This window comes from Macaca nemestrina, chromosome 4 (genome assembly GCF_043159975.1).
Source record: "Macaca nemestrina isolate mMacNem1 chromosome 4, mMacNem.hap1, whole genome shotgun sequence".
NCBI lineage: Eukaryota > Metazoa > Chordata > Mammalia > Primates > Cercopithecidae > Macaca > Macaca nemestrina.
The window spans coordinates 18,841,156-18,864,530 of NC_092128.1; the positions used below are offsets into that span (position 1 = coordinate 18,841,156).

The following is a 23,375-nucleotide window of genomic DNA, read 5'->3' on the forward strand; positions in this document are numbered from 1 at the left end:
GTCCAAACACATTCTTCTGCATGTATGTTGTCCCATACCATTTGTTGAACAGACTCTTCTTTCCCCCTTGAATGATCTTGAGACTCTTGCCAAAAATCGATTGGCCACAAATGTAAGCGTTTATTTCTGGACTCTCAGTTCTATTTGGTGTGTCTGTCCTTACGCCAGTACCACACTGTCTAGATTACCATAGCTTTGTTAAGTAAGTTTGAAGTCGGGAAGTGTGAATCCTCCATCCAGTGATTCTTAACCTTTTCTTTGGGTTACAGGAAACTTTTTGAGTTTCTTATAAGAAACTATGGACCAAGGGAATTGTATGTAAAGATATATAAAATTTTGTATAACATTTATGTATTGAATTGGAAATTTATAGTCTTTCAGTTAAAAAATGAATTTCTAAACAATTAACATATTTACCTTTTGCTTTCTATGGGAAAAGTGATGTAAATTCAAATTGGACAAATAAACTTGTGTTCTACTCAAAAGCAAAATGTAATAGCTTGATTTAGTTATGTGGATTCAGTATTCAAGCAGCAATGTCATGTTATTTGTTAACATCTTTTGGTTTTGACCTTTTGGGATTGCGGCAAGCTCTACGCAGACTCTCAAAGACTTGACAGTAGCAAGTGTCCTAGAGTTCTCTCAGGTGCGAGTGGGCTTGTTTTTGCATATCCAGAGGCCTCTGATATATTGCTCTTGATATTTTGTTGTGGTTATTAGATTAATACATTTCAAGATTTTTGCCTAATTTTTTACATGGTTGTGGATAGAATTTTAATTGTGAAATTTAGTATTTTAATTGTGTATTAATTGTGTATTGTGTGTTTTTATTTAGTATTTTAATTGTGGAATAAGAATAGAGGAAGTGTGTCTAAAACATACATCTAGAGTTTAATCAATAATTATAAAATATATACCCATGTAATAATCATCTAGAACCTCAGGACACCACTTGCCATCCTTTCTAGATGACAGTCCTGAGAGGAAACCACTGTCCTTTCAAGATCCATCTCTTCCTTGTTTTTTAAGATAGCTTTATTATCCCTAAACAGTATACTTCAGCTTTCCCTAGTTCTGAGTTTTCTGCATACATAGAAATATGTACTCTTTTATGTCTTTTTAAAATTTAACTCAATGTTGATTAACTTGTAGAATTCATTCATTTATTGTGTTTTTTTATTTTTATTACCATATAGAGTTCTGTTATGAGAATATACTGTATCCATTTTATTATTTATAGACTTCACAAATAATGATTCTATAAGCAGCTCTGTATAGGTAGGTATCCTGGTGCACATGTGCCTGAGTTACTTTCAGTTGTGTTTACCTAAAAAAGGATTTGCTTGGTCATGGAATAATCATAGAGCGTATGATTCTTCAGCTTTAGTGCAAAATTGTTTTCCAACATGGCTGTATCAAACTCTCAGTTTAAAGTTCCTATTGCCCCACATCATCTTCAACACATGGTATCATCAGGCTTTTTAGTTTTAGCGGGTCTTTTGGGTATGTCGTGGTATTTATTGTGCTTTTAGTTTATATTTCCCCCAGTTATAAGGTTGTACACCTTTTTATGTGTGATTCGGCCACTTAGAGTTCCTTTTATGATGTGCCTATCCAAGTATTTTGTTCATTTTTCTATTTTTTTTTTTTTTTGTATTGATTTGTAGGAGTTCAGTATATTCTGGGTATAATTCCTTTGGTGGCCACCTGTATTGTAATGTCTTCTGCTACTCTGGCTTATCATTTCAGTCTTTATAGTTTAATGAATTGGAGTTTATTTTAATATGGCTGAAGTTACCAGTTTTCACCTTTATGGACAGTGCTTTTTGTGTTTTAAGACAATCCTTCCTGTCATAAAGTCATAAAGATATTTTCTATATTACGTTATATAACCTTTGTACTTTGTGTTTTATGTGTGTTTAGGTTTATCATCTACTTTGGAATAAATTTTTATGTTATGAGATAGATGTCTAATTTTATTTTACTTCCTTTAAAGAGATATATAAATATTTCTTTTTATATATAAATATATATCATTTATGGATATATAAAATATCAAGCATATTTTGTACAAATATCTTTTATATAAATATGTGTATGTTTCTTTTTATTTTAACAAAGATATATATATATATATATATTTTTTTTTTTTTGACAGAGTGTCACTGTATCGCCCAGGCTAGAGTGCAGTGGTGTGATCTCGGTTCACTGCAACCTCCGCCTCCTGGGTTCAAGCGATTCTCCTGCCTCAGCCTCCCAAGTAGCTGGGATTACAGACATGCGGCAACATGTCTGGCTAATTTTTGTGTTTTTAGAAGAGGTAGGGTTTCGCCATGTTGGCCAGGCTGGTCTCAAACGCCTGACCTCAAGTGATCTGCCCACCTTGGCCTCCAAGAGTGCTGGGATTACAGACATAAGCTACCCCGCCAGGCCAATATATCTTTTTTAAAATAAAAAGATACATGTATATAAGATGTTGATATAAAAGCTATATAAAAAGTGTCCAGGACCTTATATTGAAAAGTTTGTTCTTGCTGTATGCTCTTCCGTGCCCTCCTGTTACACACGAGTGCACACATATACATGGATCTGGTTTTGGGCACTGGCATCTGTTTCATATTGCCTTGATTCCTAGAGCTTTAGAATAAGTCTTGATACTTCGTAGAGTTTTAGGGTGGTGGGTTTGTTTTGTTTTTGTTTTCTGTGAATGCTTTGCATATTCTTGGCCCTGTACATTTCCATATTAATTTTAGAACCAGTTTGTCAGGTTCTACTGATCTGGATTGGAATTAAATTGAATCTATAAATCACTTTGAGGACAATTAATATCTTTACATGATTGCACCTCAAACCCATGGTCGTGATGTATATCTCCCTTTATTTAGGTTTTCTTTAAAGTCTCTCAGTAATATTTTATACTTTACCCTAAAGAAGCCTTGCATAGTTTTTGTTAAATTTATTCCAGTGTACTTGACCTTTTTTTCTTTTTGAGATGGAGTCTTGCTCTGTCTCCCAGGCTGGAGTGCAGTGGCGCCATCTCCGCTCACTGCAAGCTCCGCCTCCCGGGTTCATGTCATTCTGCCTCAGCCTCCCGAGTAGCTGGGACTACAGGCGCCCGCCACCACGCCGGGCTAATTTTTTGTATTTTTAGTAGGGATGGGGTTTCACCGTGTTAGTCAGGATGGTCTCGATCTCCTGACCTCATGATCTGCCCATCTTGGCCTCCCAATGTACTTGACATTTTTATGCAGTTGTACATGGTATGTTATTTCACTTTTTAGCTTTATATCGTTGGTATATGGAACTAGGTTTTTCTATATACTAATCTTTAGCAATCTTTTTCTCGATTCTTATGATTTCTCTATAGATTCTTTTGCATTTTCTGCTTGCGTAACCATAGCATTTGCAGATGACAGCTTTTTTTCTAATCCCTATGCCTTTTAATTCTTTTCCTTATTTTACTGTACCAGTTCAATCCTCTAGCACAGTGTTCACCGGAAGTAGTAATAGGAGGTGTTCTTGGTTTTTTTTTTTTTTTTTTTTGAGATGAAGTCTCACTCTGTCGCCTACTGCAACCTCTGCCGCCCAGGTTCAAGCAATTCTCCTGCCTCAGCCTCCCAAGTAGCTGGGATTACAGGTGCCTGCCATCGTGCCCGGCTGATTTTTGTAGTTTTAGTAGAGATGGGGTTTCACCATGTTGGCCAGGCTGATCTTGAACTCCTGATCTCATGATGCACCCGCCTTGGCCTCCCAAAGTGCTCGGATTACAGGCGTGAGCCAACACACCCAGCTGCTGTGTTCTTAATCTCAGAACGACTGCTTCATGTTATTTGCATAGGATATTTTAGAAGTATCCTTTTCCAGATTATGGAAGTATCCTCTAAGCTAGCTAAGAGGTTTTATTGTTTACTTTTTAATCCTACGTAAATGTTGAATTTTATCAAATACTTGTCCTGAATCTTTTTAAGTGGTCATATGATTTTTTTTCCTTTAATCTAATAATGTGGTAAGTTTCACTGATTAAGATTTTTAGTGTTAAAAACCATCTTGTATTCCTGTGATAGACCCAACTTGGTATTTGCATCTTTACTCATAAATGAGGGTGACCTATAATTCTTTCCAAGTTTTGGTACCAAGAACTTATGCTGTCAGGAAATGAGTTAGGAAGCAAATCCTTTTTTGCTGCTCTCTGGAGTAAATTTGATATAATATTAGATTTATTTGTTCCTTGAATATTTGATAGAACTTGCATTTTTTAAGGTTTTTTGTCTATTCTTTTTGTAACTTCTTGAGGTAGATACGTAGCTTATTAATTTCAGCCTCTTTTTTTCTAACAGATGCATTTAGAGCTATATGTTTCTGTTTACAAGTTCTTCATCCCACAAGTTGTGTCATATTGTATTATCGTGGTTCACATTTTAATATATCTTTTGACTCATTTTATTGACATTTTATAACAGGTGACATTTACATAATGGTTGAGGATTTTATGACTTATTTTGTTGTTTCTGATGTCTCTACTGCTGCTAGGAGAGAATTACTTTGAGTATAATATATTCTCCCTCATGCTCACTTAGCAAGTTTGTAGAGAACAGAATAAAATTTATCTTTATATGTGTTTCTCTGCTCTACAAAAATGTGTTGGTGAGGCGGTTGTACATTTCTCAGCTAAATTCCATCCACTGTATTATAGTTAAGTGAATATTTTCAACTTACTTACATATTGATTTTGTTTTTCTTTGTCTTAGCTGTGTTGGAGTAGAAGAACATCATGCTGTTGACATTGACCTGTATCACTGTCCCAACTGTGCAGTTTTACACGGTTCCTCCTTGAGTAAGTACTAGATGCTTAAATAAAAATTGACATTTCAGAAAAATCGAGATTTCAAATTTACATGTACATGTTGATACTTTAATGATACTCTGACGAGTTATATTATATCCATCAAGAACTGTAGGGACAGATTTTGCTCAAGGTATTTAGGTTGTTGTTTTTGTCTCATTAAGTCAAAAGATTAAGGGGGAGAATGTACTGTCAGTCTTAATTGCCAGTGCAGAGTCCCCAAACTCAACTACATAGTTTGATATCTTTCAATTTGAGAAGTGTGGTAAAGTAAAATTTTTCTGTTTCTGGAATCTGATTTCGCTTGTTTTGCTCTCTTCACAAATAGAAGATCTTCAGTAGTATTTTGGGAGAGTATGCAGAATAAGACTTCAATACACTCATATGCCTTATATTTTAAGGAGAAAATGAGAGCGTTGATAAGCTAAAATATTACTTATATTTTCTGAATTTGGTTGCTATATTGAGTATGGCCTGGAGTCCTGCCCAGCCATCCTCTCTGCCTGAAACCCCTTTCTGAGATCTGAGGAAGTAGAGATACAAGGACACACCAGACCGTGTTTCTGACCACACTCTTGTTTCTAAGAAGGGAGAGCAAAGCCAGGGAACCCTCAGGCATCTTTTGGAGTGGACCAACATCACACTTAAAATGATATGTATTTTCAGCTTTTTACAGATGCTTCAGAATCTTTTACAGATGCTTCAGAAGAATACATTGAAATATTGCTATTGTGCAAATATGAGAGAAAAAGGCTTGGATTATGTTATAATTTTTTTTTTTTTTTTTTAATTCGAGACAGGGTCTTGCTCTGTCACCTATGCTGGAGTGCAGTGGTGCTATCATAGCTCACTGCAGCCTTGACCCCCTGGGCTTAAGTGATCCTCCTGCCTCAACCTCTGGAGTAGCTGGGACCACAGGCATGCTTCACCACGCGCAGTTAATTTTTTGATATTTTGTAAAGACAGGGTCTCACTTTGTTGCCCAGGCTGGTCTCGAACTCTGCCTCAGACTCTCAAAAGTGCTGTGATGACAGGCATGAACCACCACACCTGGCCTTTAATAACTATTTTGACATTTTAGGCTGCAGACTAGCACTTTTATATTCACAGAATTAAAGGGAAAACTATAGGCTTTGTCATTTTAAAACCTTTGCCTGAACATACCTTGATATACACACTTGGTGGGTTGGTTTTAGGTAACTTACATGACCTCTTTATTTTACATGCAGCTTTTTCCCTAGTAGTTTTTTCCAATAGAGTAGACATTTATATAGAGTTATATTTTTTCAAAAGAGACTTACTGGCAACTGACTGCTCATTTGTTAGAAATATTAGTAATGTTTCTAATGTCTTTGTAAGATACTTTAAAAATTTAAGCTAATTGAATAAATTAAAGTATTTCCTTTTAAAATAGAGGCTATTCCTTTTGTTAAGTATACAGCATAAAACTTGAGGTTAGCAAATTGGTAGAACTGTTACATGTGTAATTGACTAGTTTATTGTCATAAATGTTTTTAAATGATCTTTCTCTGGCTAGCACTGAGTATGTGATATATAACTTGAAATAATTGTTGACTGGGAGTAACTCTTGGAGAAAGTAAATAAATAATATGGTGTTGTTATCTCAAGGGAGACTTAACTAAAATTTATAGCAGTTTTAGTTTAGAATTTAAGTATATAGTCCCAAAATGAAATAATTTGAATTTAACTTCTGTGAAATATTAAGTTACTATGAGGCAGAATAATGTGATACACTGCATTATTTATTTTTCCTATATGATTTAATTTTGTAAAAAACGTGTTATACTCACTAAATTGATTACACAATCCATAATGGATCGCGACTTCACTGTGAATAATTATGCTTCAGAGAGAAGTTTGCCTATGCTTCTCATCCCTGAAGAACGTAAGACCAGGCATTGGCTATCTTCTGGGCAGACGTCCAACTCTGAGTACTTGCAGGGAAAATGCCCAAAATCCAGTCATCTGTTTTATCTTGATTTAAGGCTCACCTTCCCTCCTCCTCCACTTCTACTCGCAACTTGGTTAATCCCTTTTGATCCCTTTCCCTCTGCTATTAAGCCTTTTTTTTTTTTTTAATTCATTTTTTTATTTTTTGAGACGGAGTCTTGCTCTGTTGCCCAGGCTGGAGTGCAGTAGCGCAGTCTTGGCTCACTGCAACCTCTGCCTCACAGGTTCAAGCAATTCTTCTGCCTCAGCCTCCCGAGAAGCTGGGATTACAGGTGTGTGCCACCATGCCTGGCTAATTTTTGTATTTTTAGTAGAGATGGAGTTTCACCGTGTTGGCCAGGCTGGTCTCGCCTCGGGCTCTCAAAGTGCTGAGATTACAGGCGTGAGCCACTGCGCCAGGCCTATTAAGCCTGTCTTACTTGCTACCTGGGTTTCCTGTTGGTTTCAGAGATCCCCAGGAGTCCTTATTATTGATACCATTTAGCCAGTATAATAACTACTTAATATGGTGAATTTAGACTTGACCCTCTTAATGGGAATTAAGAACTCTATTTGAGGGCAGGTATCAAAAAACAGCCAAATAACTTAAATATATATTCTCTATCTTCTTTAGGCACATGCAATCCAAACACAAAATTTTCTCCTTTCCCTTTAACCATTACTAAAATATTCCTTCACTAGCCTCCTTCCTTTAAGAAATTCAGTCAGCTGTTATACAGTGGCTGATTTTATGATTAGCATGTTGGCCCAATAGGACAATTGTATCCTTCTGTTAACCTCCTCCAAGTCAGCACATTTAAAAGGAAATGATAGTGATTGGCAGCTTATTATATGGTAGGCACTATAGTGGGTAAGTAAGTACTTGACCTATGTTGTCTTCTTCGATATTTATAACAACTCCGTGTAAGAAATGAGAAAAATGATCTAGCTAGCCCTTTTATGTAGCTATTTGGCAGAGTTGGAGTTTGAATCCCTAGCCATCTAATTCCAAAGCTGATGCACTTCACTGATTAATCTCTTCTGCAAAAATGAAAATTAACTACTGGGGTTGCTGAGGTAGGAGGATTGCTTGAGCCCAGGAGCTCGAGGCTGCAGTGAACTGTGATTGCGCCACTGTACTCCAGCCTGGGTGACAGAGGGAGACCCTGTCTTAAAAAAGAAAGAAAATTTTAAAATGCAGTATCATACTTTACCTATCAAATGGACTGCTTTAAAAAAAAAAAAAGTACTTTTGCCCATTGTTTACCCAGGGGTATGAAATACGGTTCTTGTATAATACTGGTAAGGAAAGTAAGTTACTAGTACCACTTTTTTGGAAGCAGTTTTGTAATATGTAGCAATTATCTTTAAAATGTTGATCTTTCTTGGCCGGGCGCGGTGGCTCAAGCCTGTAATCCCAGCACTTTGGGAGGCCGAGACGGGCGGATCACAAGTTCAGGAGATCGAGACCATCCTGGCTAACACGGTAAAACCCCGTCTCTACTAAAATACAAAAAAAAAATTAGCCGGGCGAGGTGGCGGGCGCCTGTACTCCCAGCTACTCGGGAGGCTGAGGCAGGAGAATGGCGTGAACCCGGGAGGCGGGGCTTGCAGTGAGCTGAGATCCGGCCACTGCACTCCAGCCTGGGCAACAGAGCTAGACTCTGTCTCAAAAAAAAAAAAAAAAAAAAAAAAATGTTGATCTTTCTTCTAGCATTTCTTAGAATTTATTCTGAGGAATTAATCAGGGAAACATATACAAACATGAATCTCAACTTTGAAGAAAGATTCAGAATGAACTAAATACTTAAGAATCAAAAAAATGATTATAATATGGTATATCTACATCTTAAAATTGTAGTCTGTTTTAAATATTTAATAAGGAGAAAATGCTTGTGATATAATAAGAAAGATAAGCAGGATAAACATTGTGATCCCAGTTGAAGATAAAATGGAGTTATGGGCTGGGCTTGGTGGCTCACACCCGTAGTCCCAGCACTTTGGGAGGCCAAGGTGGGTGGATCACAAGGTCAGGAGATTGAGACCATCCTGGCCAACATGGTGAAACCCCATCTCTACTAAAATACAAAAAAAACCACTAAAAGCCGAGTGTGGTGGTGCACGCCTGTAGTCCCAGCTACTCGGGAGGCTGATGCACGGGAATTGCTTGAACCTGGGAGGCAGAGGTTTCTATGAGCCGAGATCGTGCCATTGTCCTCCAGCCTGGCAACAGGGTAAGACTCCATCTCAAAAAAAAAAAAAAAAAAGAAAAGAAATGGAGTTGTGTATCTATATATAGCTGAAAAAAATCTGGAATTAAATACACTCAAATTTTAGGAGTGATTTTAAATGAGAAAAAATAACATGCAAAGGATGCCTTAATGGAATTTCCTAGGAAGTTTGCTTTGTGATTCTAAATTTTTCTTGTGAGTTTTTTGGTTTTTTTGGGTTTTTTTAGTGGAACTTGACCTCTTCCATATTGAAGATTTGGCTGCCATAAGTTACTTGGGAATCTTGTTTTAGACTCTTAGATAGGAATAAGCCTGATTTCCACCTTTATTAATTATTGTGACTTCTTATTCACGTGAGGACCCAATGTTTTTGTATTACTATGATCTTTGTAAGGCAGGGAAGGTTTAAAATAACTTGGAATCATAAAGTTGTTTTCCCCAAAACATTATTGTTATGAAAATGTTCAAACATATAGGAAAAATTGGATGAATTTTACAGCAAGCACCTATAAGCCTTATCATCTAGATTCTACTGTTATTAACATTTTCATTATATGCTTTACCACATGTCTATCCATGTAACTGTTCTGTCTACCCATCTTACTTTTTTGGATGCATTTCTAAATAAATTGCAGACGTCAGTACATTTTCCAGACTCATAGAGGTTTTAGGCTTAAGAGTAATTTTCAAGCTTAAAAAAAAAATTAAAACTGAAATTGTACATTGATAGAACGCACAAGAGCTGTAGGTAGTGCCGGTCTGCTGGAAAGAGGAATGAGGTCCAGAGATTAACCCTTGGCTTTTTCTCCATCGCCCCTTTGTGAAGGGTTCTTCCACACAGTTTGAAAATTAGCAGTTTAATCCACCGCTTAATTCCTACATTGAGGAATCTGGATCCAGCGGTGTTAAGTGACCTGCCCAAGGTTGCAGAGAAAGCTATTGGCTGAACTAGGAATCAAATCCAAGTCTTCTGATTTCGATTGCTGTGACTACTCAAGGTCATAGCCTTCCAGAGCTGTAGAATTACAGGGTCTTAGCATTGGAATGAATGAAGTTATTTATTTTGTCATCCTACCCGTCTTTCTTTAATTATGACTCAGTCACCTGCTCTTTTTTATGTCAGTATAACTGTGCTTATTTGGGGATAAGTCTTCACATGAAAGAGGGAGGAATGATGCTATTAGAATAGATTTCTGATGTGAGATGAAGGCCCTGTCCTGAGAAGATGATTTGGATTATCTGGATAATCATTAGGACCTAATGTTCTGATGAAAATCATAATTGTATATAATTTGGAAATTGTATAGTATCTGTAAGTGTGGACATTATAAAAGGCTCCATCTGCTGATTTGAATTCCTTGCTTTAATTTTAAATATTTTGAAATAAAAAGAATAGGTTTTAAAAATCCACAGTTAATTGTCTCTAATTGCAGCATTACATTAAGCAAAATTCTCAGGCCTGGAAATGCATTAAAAACTTGAGTGTTTTCAACCCCTCCATCCTCAGGATAAAACACTAAGGCTTGGGGCTGGTTGCAGAGCAGCCTTAGGACCCTGGGACCAAGGGGCAGACCCTGCCCAAGGATGCAGGCCTAAGCCGGGCCTCACACTCACAGTGTAAATGTCTCTCTGGCCACCATGCGTTACATGTACCTGTGTATATATGTGGGGAGGCTGTGCACACGAGCGAGGGGTGAGTGGCCATGGCTGTGGGCAGCATCCACACGGTTAGCCGTGCATGCACTTTGTGGCCCCTTTGCAAGGGGCGGAGGGTACTGGAAGTGGGAGGGGGCCAGGTCTGCTATCAGGAGTTACTGTAAAAACAAGAACTGGAAGCTGGTGTTTCTGGTACTGGGTAAAATGATTCTACCTCTGGGGATAAGGATCCACATTCGCTCTATTACGATGGGCTCTTTCACCCCACTCCTAGTCCCCTGGGCGTGGGAGCAAAATTGTGATCTTTCCTAGGAGTTTGAATGCCCCATATTTGTGTCCTTGCCAGCTCTTTGGCCACCTTTCAAGCCCCGGTGTTCAAGCTCAGAGAGGATGAAGGGGCATCTGGAGGGTCCACGAGATGGGGCCCTCACCAAATGCCTTGGCCGCCGGCCGGCAGCCCTCTGTGATGTGTGTGCAGAGTGAACAGAGGACTCAGGTTTTAGAGGAGCTAGTGCAGAGCACCCTCATCCTGTAGAGTTCATGCACTCCCCATCCGTGCTACCTACCTCCCCATTTCTGTTTCGGTTTTAAGACAATGAAGCAGCATTCACTGGGTGTAACATGAAGGGATAAAAACGAAGGAGAAAGAGTTGGGGATGGAATGTCTAAGGCAGGAGTTGACATCAGGCAACCAAAGAAATGAGTTTTGGGGAGGGACACAACTCCCATCCCAGTTTCCTTCCCATGGCTGCATGTTAAGATGGATGTATGGAGAGACCATCTGCCTGGCTCCCTGTCTTCATTCTCCACGCAGCCTGGTGATGGCAGGCCTGGGTTTGGATTTCAGAATCCGAGCTCCGGGCTCCACTCATGTGGCAGCAAGACCGCTTTGTTCCAGTGTTTAGAAACACACCTGTATTTGATTCTCAACCATGGGAGCACTCGCTGCACTGGTGGGAGGTGGTTGGGAAAGTTGCAGGAAAACCTTTGTCTTCCATCCTTCCGACCCATGGTGGAAATTCACGCCATGGATTTTTAATGGATCTTTTGTTCTAGGCAGCTGGGAATAGACATGGTACTTACCTTAGAGTTTTCCAATTTATCTCAATTTTATATGGCTTGTGATTCATTTTCTTAATCCAAATATATATAAACGTGTGTGGTCTTAAAAACAAAAAAAACTCGAATGTTTTTAATGTATTTACAATTGTTATTTCTGATTATGTTGGATATAATGATTAGAAAGCATATAGTATCACCAGTTACCAAAATCATTTTTTTTAAATCTTCTAAAAATCCAGTGAAAAAGAGGAGGAACTGGCACAGGCATGACTACACAGAAATTGATGATGGTTCCAAACCAGTGCAAGCTGGAACTAGAACTTTCATTAAGGAATTACGCTCTCGAGTCTTCCCAAGGTATGGAAACTTACTCTGATAAAAGAAAACGTAAGAATGTCGTCTCATAGAGTGGTATTACGTAAAGGCAATGTTTTCAAACTTAGGCTGCAACCCATTATTGTCCTCAGCCACCTTTTCACCTTTTTACTTCCTTAATGAAATGGAAAAGTATCAGTACATTCCAAGTAATAGGTGGAAGTAAGTAAGCATATTTTCTTGGAACTTTTGTTACATGTATATGCACACTGGGTCACCCTATAAAAACATTTAGGTGTGGGCCACAGTCCAAAAAGTTTGAAATACGCTAACCTGAGGGAGTTGTTCCCAGTACTTGGTTCCTTATGATATGCAGCTGCTGCCTGTTTTTTTTTCTTTTGCCTCACCTTCTCCTGTTTTCCCAACTCTGCTTTTTCTCCATTGCTTTTATATGCATCTTTGCCCTAGGTCCACCAGAAGCACACACAACCACTGCAGGAGTGGGCTTTTTGATTTTTAAAAAAATAATGGAATATATTTGAGTTGTCTGGCTCAAAGAGAGTCGAAAGCATTATAAAGCATTTAATCATGCTAATTTGGATCATTTCCTACTCACTGCCTGACATCTATTTCAAGTGATAATGCTTAATAGACTTTTACACAAGATCATAGCCAGGCTTGTTAAAGAGGGGAAGCACAATTTAAATTTAAATCACAGTATCACATGCAGCTTATTATGGAATTATTTCAGATCCTGAAATGATAAAACCCCTGCTATTTCTCCTTAGTCTTTAGAATTCCTCTCTAGCCCCCTGCCCCTTAATCCTTACACAGAAACATAATGATAAGCATCATTGGCTTATCATTCAGGTCTGTTGAGAGACAGAAAGAACACATATTTAAAATGTAGTGTTTCCACATGATTTTTGTGGTGTTAAATACCCTATTCTCAAATATTCTTTTTTATCAGTTTCCAAGTTGTAGGAGAAATGTTCGCATGTTTTCTTTTTTATTGGCTCATGCTTGATTGGTTTGGCACCTAGGCCCAAAGTTTTCAGTCTGGTTCTGTTGGTGGGCCTGTGAGAGGTTTGTGAGCTCCCTAAAATGAATGGTATGTATAATTTAGTGTCAGTTGGGAGTGTCCATTTCTCAGGGAGAGGAGCTATAGCTTTCTTTTTTTTCCAAATAGGTTTCTGACACAAAAATGTAGTGTTAGAAACACTGGCCTAATAATTTATGTGACTTTACTGCCAGTGACCACAAATGAGAACAGGTTATAGAGATGATCACAAATGTCCAAAATGTAATTACCATTAGTTCGGGATCTTTGGGTTTTAATGCCATAAAGCTTTATATCATTTCAAACCATAGTAGAATAGCAATAACTGTTAAATTACACATACTCAGTATGATTAACACAGAAGCGTATAAAGTGAATGAGTTATCTTTCCCCTCCCCTATTTTAAGACTTAGTGTAAGTTTTTTGAGATCCTTTTCTACATAAAAACATTAAAACATTTGTGTATATGGATGTATGGATATATATAATGTTCTTAAAATGGGATTATGTTATGCATAGTGTTGTACAATTTGCCTTTTTTACTCTTATATTTCAGATATCCTTCCATACCTATGCATAGATTTACCTCACTTCCTAAATGCTGTGTAGTATGCAGTAATCTATAGGTACCATAATTTGCTTAACCATCCCCATATGATATATGTTTAGTTTGTCTCCAGATTTTCCTCTTGCAAAAAATGTACCTATATTTTAAACACTTGTCATTATATATGTTTGATCAAAAGAGGAAGTAAAACACCAAACATTTGAGATCAGGGAATACAAGTGATTTAAAATTCTTCTTTAGATTGAAGTTGAAGGAATTATTTAATCCTCAGAGGTTGGGGGAAGGAGGGACAGTTGTGAATGCTTATTGGGGAAACTGAGAGGTAATACAGAGCTCCAGTTCAGTAGATGAGTCAAGTGAAGAAGAACAAGAATATCTAGGAGAGGACTCTTAGTTTTCTTAGGCCTCAGACTTGCCGTTGCCTTATGGAGAGGATTGGAAGATGGGAGCCCAGTAATTCGGAGAACCAGCATCTGCTTTTTCTCCTGTCTTCTTGCCACCTAGGCAGCAGGTGACATCAGATAGTTAAGATCTGATTGTAGAAGTGGAGACTATTGTGTTTTAACCTTTAAGGCAAGTGTCACACTTAGTTTTGAAAGTATAGCAGCTATATCCTGCGAGCAATTGGGAGGTAAAAACTGGAATGCCCCATTGGAAGAGATCTGGTGGGCAAAGGGACAAACTACACTTATGTTAATGTAATGCCTGTAATCTGTTGGTCATCAGAGAGGGCAACTGGAGATCCAACCATTCTTGGCTTAAAGTTACTACCTGGTATTAAGACTTACTAGGCCCAGTGCGGTGGCTCACACCTGTATTCCCAGTACTTTGGGAGGCCAAGGTGGGCGGATCACAAGGTCAGAAGATGAAGACCATCCTGGCTAACACAGTGAAACCCATCTCTACTAAAAATACAAAAAATTAGCTGGTCGTGGTGGCAGGCACCTGTAGTCCCAGCTACTCGGGAGGCTGAGGCAGGAGAATGTCCTGAACCCAGGAGGCGGAGCTTGCAATGAGCTGAGATCGTGCCACCGCACTCCAGCCTGGGCAACAGAGCGAGACTCCATCTCAAAAAAAAGACTTACTAAATACTGGTTATAACGGATCATTTAAATCGGTAGTTTTCAATGGGAGCGTTTTGGACACTTGTCTCAGTGGGCAGGGACCAGGGATGCTAGTCATCTTCCAGTATGCAGAATAAGAATTAATTGTTCTGTGTTCCATTAGACTTTAGATAGTTGTATAGAATTTTATAGTCAGATAAAATCTGACTAGTTTTTGTTTTTATTTATTTATGTATTTATTTATTTTTGAGATGGAGTTTTGCTCTTGTCACACAGGCTGGAGTGCAGTGGCGCAATCTCCGTCTCCCAGGTTCAAGCGATTCTTCTGCCTCAGCCTCTCAAGTAGCTGGGATTACAGATGCCCACCACCACACCCAGCTAATTTTTGTATTTTTAGTAGAGACGAGGTTTCACCATGTTGGTCAGGCTGGTCTCGAACTCCTGATCTCAGGTGATCCACTCACCTCAGCCTCCCAAAGTGCTGGAAATTAAAGACGTGAGCCACCGCGTCTGGCCTGACTAGTTTTTATTCTAATGCACACTCTACCTTTTGTTCTCCCAAATTTCTACACAGCCTGTATCAAGTGGCTTCTGGTGTTTCTACTTAACTTAAATCTAACCATTCATTACAACTAGTTGTAAGCATCCTATTATTTTATTATGTCTTCTAGTGTAGTTTACATACTAAAATACAGGTTGAGTATTCCTTATCCAAAATGCTAAGAAACAGAAGTGTTTCAGAAACGATTTCAGACTCTTTTTTTTTTTTTGGATTTTGGAACATTTGCATTATACTTAGCAACTGAGCATCCCTAATCTGAAAATCTGAAATGCTCCAATAAGCACTTCCTTTGAGCATCATATCAACACTCAAAACATTTTGGATTTTGGAGCATTTTAGAGTTCGTATTTTTGGATTAGGGATACTCAACTTGTACATATTTTACTATAAACTAGGTTGGGTTTTTCTTTTTGCATTTAGAGCACTTTATATATATTTCTAATTACATGTATTGAATTATGTATATTACATTATAAATTTTAGTTTAGGATAGCAAAGGGAGATTTATAAAACATTTGTCATTAAAAGAAGAATGAGATATTATAGGTTAAGATCCAGTGATATAGATAATCCAGTATATGAATTAACCCATCACCACAGTATTTTTTTTAAACTGAACTTACCAATAAAAATGACATTTTTATTCTTATGTTTTTCCTTAGTGCCGATGAAATAATTGTAAAGATGCATGGCAGCCAGCTGACACAAAGATATCTGGAGAAACATGGATTTGATGTCCCTATTATGGTCCCTAAATTAGATGATCTAGGACTCAGGCTCCCTCCACCTACATTTTCTGTGATGGATGTGGAACGTTATGTAGGTACGAACTTTATTTCTTTAAGTACCTGGGAAAACGTGGTAAAAGTAAAAATGATAGTCCTGGTAATATTAAAGGTTAAATGAAGAAATGTCAATTTAGTTTAGTTTTCTGCTCAGAAAAATGAGACTCAGTATCATCTATATGGAAAACTAATTTTTCTCAGCAGACCTACAGCTGCCAGAAAAACAGAATGACACATTTTGCTTGTTCCTATTTACTCAGCCTCATCCTGCTGCTTTCTTTTGTGCCATTAAGTTTTCTGATACTTGCTTAGGGAAAATCATTACTGAGGGATAGATATAGATACCAGGAAGAAGATACTGGAAAATTTGATTGATTGTAGGCATCTGTAGAATACAGGTGCAAAATTCCCAGATCCCAATATACCAGCTGCACAGTTAGTCCTCTATAGTCTGCTTTGTGACCTGCTGTTGCTTTGAGGAAAGGTGGTAAAAAGAGCAGATCATTTTCAATCCTGTTTTTATAGTAATGACTTGGTGAATATTGCCATTTAATGATGTCTGGACTTAATTTGTGATTTTGAAAATTTCCCAAAGAAACAGAAAGACATGAGAAATAAAGGGGGAAACCCTTTACTCCTTGCCACGTTGTTGACATTTTCAGTCATTTCATTCATTCTCATCATATTTATAGATAAAGCTGACTATATGTAGATGTTACTCCTTGTCAGCAGTAGATTAGATCCCAAATCTATTCTGACTCAAAATTGTATATTTACTACATTATCTCCTCAGCATGGAATATCTAAGAACTTGTCCCTTTATTGAGCCATTGGTTAATAATTCTCATAGATTATTGTTTCACTGAGGAAATCTATCTAAATATTGTAACTTCATATTCAGCTAAATTTGAGTATTTGACAAGTAAGAGGATGGGGCTAAGGATTAACCTGAACCTATTTGCATAGATAACAACTGTAAAACAAATAGCTAGTGTAATACATGTGCAGGAAAAAGATGCTCAAACTGCTTGATAGCTAACTTTTTGGTACTGCAGAGCACTTCAGTTAAATACTATGAACAGAACTGTGTTACTTCCTGAAGATAAAGAAGTCTATAAGGCAAGACTTTCTAAACCTATGTGAAGTTGCATTAAAGTAAGAAAATGGCATTTATTTGCTTTTTTATTTCAAATTGGTTAAGTATTACCATATTTTGAATTCTACCTTATCCCATAGTCCATTGTCAAACTATTTGTGCCTCCTAGTGTAGCAGTGCAGTGGTCTGTAAACATTACCTCATGGATTTATACGAAAACTATAAATTAATCACAATTTGGAACTCAGGCCTTCGGACAGTGGTACTAATGTGAACTGATTTTTGCTTCCCAATCACTAATTTTTTCTTGAAGGAGAATATTAGAAGACAATACCAGGAGGGCAGAAAATACCCTGGTCAACTTGCATGCTAATTCCCCAATGCGTCATGTGTTTTTTTTGAAATAATAGCCTTAGAATATTTTAAGTGTTACAAAAGTGAAAGGGAAAAGTCAATCTCCCCACTTTATGCCTGAGAAAACTGAAATCCAGAAAATGTTGCACAATTTCTACATGCCAATGTAATGTATTTTTTGTCATTATGAGCTGTACACCAAGATATCATTGCTATACAGAAAGCTTTATAAGCCGTATACATTTTTATGTTTGGTGTAAATTATGCAACTCTGTCTCACTGCTTTCCTTTTCCTCTGAAAAATTGTCCCTTTTTTCCTGAAAGGTCCAATTGAACTTGGGAAATTAAGAGTATAGGGAAAATCTTTGTCTAGACTACATAGTTTTATACTTGGTTTAAATATCATACTAAGTTAAGATATTTTTTGATTAGGGCATCTGCTGATGTAACTCTTAAAAGTCCAATAAGAAGACTGTAATTTTTCTCTGCAGGTGGTGACAAAGTGATAGATGTCATTGATGTGGCGAGACAGGCAGACAGCAAGATGACACTTCACAATTATGTTAAATACTTCCTGAATCCTAACAGACCAAAAGTGTTAAATGTGATCAGCCTTGAATTTTCAGATACAAAGTGAGTAGTTCTCGGCATTTTGGTTTAGCATTCTGAGTGTTAGCTAAATGTAGTTTAATGATGTATTTATTTTAGGAAGAAACATAGTTGTGACTTCTAAAGTTGTCCAGTGGTAGCAGTGTTATAAATTTTGCATTGGGACGCTCAGAGATGTTTAGAAATAAGATGTATTTTAAATTTGTGGCTGGGCACGGTGGCTTATGCCTGTAATCCCAGCGTTTTGGGAGGCCAAGGTGGGTGGATTGCTTGATGCCAGGAGTTCAAAACCAGCCTGGCCAACATGGTGTAACCCCCTCTCTACTAAAAATACAAAAATCAACTGGGTGTGATGGCACATGCCTGTAATCCCAGCTACTCAGAGAGGCTGAGGCACGAGAATCTCTTGAACCTGGCAGGACAGAGTTTGCAGTGAGCCGAGATCACGCCACCGCACTCCAGCCTAGGCAACAGAGCAAGACTGAGTCTCAAAAACAAAAAACATGTATTTTAAACTTTTAAGTGTTGTTGTTAACCTAAAGTTCCATTTAATTATTTGGTTTGGGAATAGATGGGAGAAGCAGTTTTTAAGAATTTTTAATTTGCATGATGTGGGTATGTATGTGTGTTTCTTTTTTAAAAGGATGTCTGAATTGGTGGAGGTCCCTGATATAGCCAAAAAACTTTCCTGGGTAGAAAATTATTGGCCAGATGATTCAGTCTTTCCCAAGCCGTTTGTTCAGAAATATTGCTTAATGGGAGTTCAAGACAGCTATACAGATTTCCACATTGACTTCGGTGGAACTTCAGTCTGGTACCATGTCCTCTGGGTAAGATTGGGGTATTTTTTGTTCTCTCACTGACAGACAGATAGCCCTAGTTTTTCAGTGGTATACTCATTTCTTATAAATGTTACTTGTAAAAGGGGAAGTGGTTTTTTTTTTTTTTTTTTTTTTTTTTTTTTTTTTACTTTTTAACCAGGAACTCTCACTTTGCCTTTAAACGTACGATTTTTTAAAAAAATCTCAAATAAGGCCGGGCACGGTGGCTCAAGTCTGTAATCCCAGCACTTTGGGAGGCCGAGACGGGCGGATCACAAGGTCAGGAGATCGAGACCACAGTGAAACCCCGTCTCTACTAAAAATACAAAAAATTAGCCGGGCGCGGTGGCGGGCGCCTGTAGTCCCAGCTACTCAGGAGGCTGAGGCAGGAGAATGGCGGGAACCCGGGAGGCGGAGCTTGCAGTGAGCCGAGATCGCGCCACTGCACTCCAGCCTGGGCAACAGCGTGAGACTCCGTCTCAAAAAAAAAAAAAAAAAAAATCTCAAATAATGGAAGAGCCTTGACTTCTAAATTTATATTAGATTTACTTTCTGCCCTCATCTTTTAAGTTGGTTTCTTTTAGGCTTTTGTCTCTTTTTGATTCTTTTCCCCCTAGTTAATTATCCTTTAATCCCTGAATTAAACATCTATGAAGGAGCAAAATTACAGTAATAATTGCTTCTGGCCTTAATGTTGGGCTAGGATAGCTTGTTGGATAAGTCAGGAATGCCATAAAAATACCAGTTCTTGGCTGGGTGTGGTGGCTTACACCCATAATCCCAGCACTTTGAGAGCAGGCCAACCCGGGAAAATTATTTGAGCCCAAGAGTTCAAGACCAGCCTGAGCAACATAGTGAGACCCTGTCTCTAAAAATAAAAATAAAAAAAGTAGCCAGGCATGATGGCTCATCCCTGTAGTCACAGCTACTCAAGAGGCTAAGGCAGGAGGATCACTTGAGCCCAGGAAGTTGAGGCCGCAGTGCGCTGTGATTGCACCACTGCACTCCAGCCTGGGCAACAGAATGAGACTCTATCTCAAAAAACCGAACAAACAAAAAACCAGTTCTTTTCAATTTATATTCACCTTGCTTTATCTAGAGCTGCATTGTTCAAAACAGTTAGCACTAGCCATGTGTGACTAAATTTAAATGATTAAAATGGAATGTAATTAAAAATTCAGTTCCTTGTTTATACTAGGCACATTTCAAGTGCTCAGTAGCCACATGTGGCTAATGACTACTGTATTGGTTAGCACAGATACAAAACATTTCCATCATCACAGAAAGTTCTATTGCAGAGTACTGATGTAGAAACTCAGTCTTCATCTATATCAAATGCTTGTTCCTCAGCAATGTTCTGGGCTATATTTGATGCTGGGTCCTTGGGTTCCTTTTTTCTTTTTTTTTTTTTTTTTTTCGTGAAGAAGCAAAGAATTAGTTTATTAAAGAAAGTTTATTTATAGATTTTTATTTATTTATTTATTTATTTATTTATTTTTTTTTTTTTTGAGACGAAGTCTTGCTCTGTCGCCCGGGCTGGAGTGCAGTGGCCGGATCTCAGCTCACTGCAAGCTCCGCCTCCCGGGTTTACGCCATTCTCCTGCCTCAGCCTCCCGAGTAGCTGGGACTACAGGCGCCCACCACCTCGCCCGGCTAGTTTTTTGTATTTTTTTAGTAGAGACGGGGTTTCACCGTGTTAGCCAGGATGGTCTCGATCTCCTGACCTCGTGATCCGCCCGTCTCGGCCTCCCAAAGTGCTGGGATTACAGGCTTGAGCCACCGCGCCCGGCCAGATTTTTAAAAATAATCATTATGCTATGGATCTTAGTAGAAAGGGCAAAGCTTGCAGAGATGACTGTGGGCCTGTCAACACATATTTACTTCTCTACTTGACAATGAGAGGAGGTCAGTGGGATGTTTGTGCTTCTCTGCCTTCCTGTCTTGCAGCTATTTCTTCAACACTACTTTATTGACTCCTTGTCAGTCGAGGAGGGGGAGCTTTAAACATGAAAATGTTTACTAAGGGCAATAGCTACTGATCAGGTGTGTGAAATACGTCTTTTGAACCTAAAAAAAATCTGATAATTATCTAATTTAATTTGTATCCTTGTATTGGGAAATTGCATCAATGTAGGCTAGCCTAAGTGTGGCTTTTCCTTTTTCAAAAATAGTATGATACTTCCTTTTAGGGTGAGAAGATTTTTTATTTAATAAAGCCAGCAGATGAAAATTTGGCACGTTATGAATCTTGGAGTTCATCTGTGACCCAGAGTGAGGTGTTCTTTGGAGATAAGGTGGATAAATGCTACAAATGTGTCGTAAAGCAGGGACATACCTTATTTGTTCCTACAGGTAAGGTTTTCATCCCATCCCCTACTCACCATCATTGATACTCAGTCACATAGAGTTGGCTTTTAATTAGAACCTCTGGCTTTAACATGTTTGGAAAGTAGTTTTTATGACATTTGTTTTTTTTTGTTTTTTTTTTTGAGACGGAGTCTCGCTCTGTCGCCCAGGCTGGAGTGCAGTGGCCGGATCTCAGCTCACTGCAAGCTCCGCCTCCCGGGTTCACGCCGGGCGCGGTGGCTCAAGCCTGTAATCCCAGCACTTTGGGAGGCCGAGACGGGCGGATCACGAGGTCAGGAGACATTTGTTAAGAAATAATTCTGATCTTGGACTTTTTAGGTTTTGTTCCTTAGAGGTTTTCTCTTCTAGTTAGGACTTCTTTTGGCATTGTATTTATATCATTTGCCTTCATTTTTATTTTTATTGAGAAAAAATTCACGTACCATAATATTCACCCTTTTAAAGTTTACAACTCAGCGGTTTTTAGTAGATTAATAAAGTTGGGCAAACAAATGTCATAAAAACTACTTTCCAAACATGTTAAAGCCAGAGGTTCTAATTAAAAGCCAACTACTAATTCTAGAACATTTTCCTTGTCTCAGAAAGGAACCCCGTACTCTTTAGCAGTTACTTTGCATTCCCACCTCCCCTGAGCCCCTGGCAACCACGAATGTACTTTCTGTCACTGTGGATTTGCCTCTTTGGATACTTTATGTAGATGGAATCATACAACATGTGGGCTGTTGCATCTAGCTTCTTTCACTTAGCCTATTATCTTCTAGGCTCATCCATGTTGTAGCATGTATCATTACTTCATCTTTTCATGGCCCAGTAATGTTCCATTGTGGGATATACAGGTTGAGCATCCCAAATCCAAAAGTCTAAAACCTGAACTGCTCCACAGTTGAAAGCTTTTGAGCATCTGCATGACCCTCAAGAGGAAATGCTTACTGAGGCATTTTGGATTTTGGATTTTCAGATTAGGGATGCTCGGCTGGTAAGTATATAATGCAAATATTCCAAGATCCAAAAAAAAATCAGTACTTCTGGTTCCAAGCATTTTGGATAAGGGGTACTCAGCTTTACCCTCTTTTGTTTATCCATTTACCAGTTGGTGGACATTGGGTTGTTTCCACATTTTGGCTGTTTGAATAGTGCTGCTTTGAACATTTGTATACAATTTTTTATGTGGAGGTATGTTTTCATTTCTCTTGGGTAAATATAGCTTGTAGTAGAATTGCTGCATTACGTGGTTTAACTACAGTTAACTTCTTGAGGAATTGGTGACCTGTTCTCCAAATAGCTGCACCATTTTACGTTCCCACCAGCAGTGTATTTGGAGTCCAGTTTCTCCACACCCTCACCAGTGCTGTAATTGCCTTCTATTCTAGTGGTGTGATGTGTCATGATTTGAATTTGCATTTCCATAATGAGTAATGATGCTCAGCATTTTTCTTGTTGGGCATTTGCATATTCTCTTTGGAGAAATGTCTATTCAAACCCTTTGCTCATTTTAAAATAGGGTTATTTGTCCTTTTTAATTGTTGAGTTTGTAAGCATTCTTTATTCTATGTACTAGACCCATATCAGTATGTATGATTTGCAAATATTTGCTCCCATTTTGTGGGTTATCTGCTCACTTTGTTGATAATGTCCTTTGATGCACGAAAGTTTTTAATTTTGGTAGTCTTAACTATGGTTAGCTCTCCATTGCTGTTAAAGACCAAGCCTGTAAGAATCTGGGCTGCTGTCCTAGGACAGTTAGGAGGCGAAGGGTGTGTCCTGAGAGACCCTCAAAGAAAGGATTGAGTATCAGTCTTAGCTGTAGTCTCAGGTATAGGTATCAGGTCTGTCATTTTGAGATGTAAATGAATGTAGAGTATAGACTGTCCAGACCAGTGGTTTTGAGAATTGTGTGCTGGTTTTGGTGACCCTAATGACTGTAGAGTTCACAGGGATCTGTCTCCACAGGCCCTGCTGAAAGCCTTGCCTCTGGTGTATATAATAATAATAGTGTGTTGAACAAATGAAGACATGCCTTAGAACTACCAGA

At 38.3% G+C, this 23,375-nt stretch overlaps 1 protein-coding gene across 2 annotated transcripts in view; it reads left to right on the top strand.

Moving 5' to 3' along the window:
* LOC105471286 (lysine demethylase 7A) overlaps positions 1–23,375 on the top strand; it is a 96,879-nt gene that overhangs the window by 33,428 nt on the left and 40,076 nt on the right. For both annotated transcript variants that reach the window (XM_011723674.2, XM_011723675.3), the window contains exons 2-7: positions 4,749–4,834; positions 11,982–12,099; positions 15,974–16,134; positions 18,038–18,179; positions 18,799–18,985; positions 21,166–21,328. In XM_011723674.2, the coding sequence (XP_011721976.2) occupies positions 4,749–4,834; positions 11,982–12,099; positions 15,974–16,134; positions 18,038–18,179; positions 18,799–18,985; positions 21,166–21,328 (857 nt within the window). The remainder of the gene's footprint in view (positions 1–4,748; positions 4,835–11,981; positions 12,100–15,973; positions 16,135–18,037; positions 18,180–18,798; positions 18,986–21,165; positions 21,329–23,375) is intronic.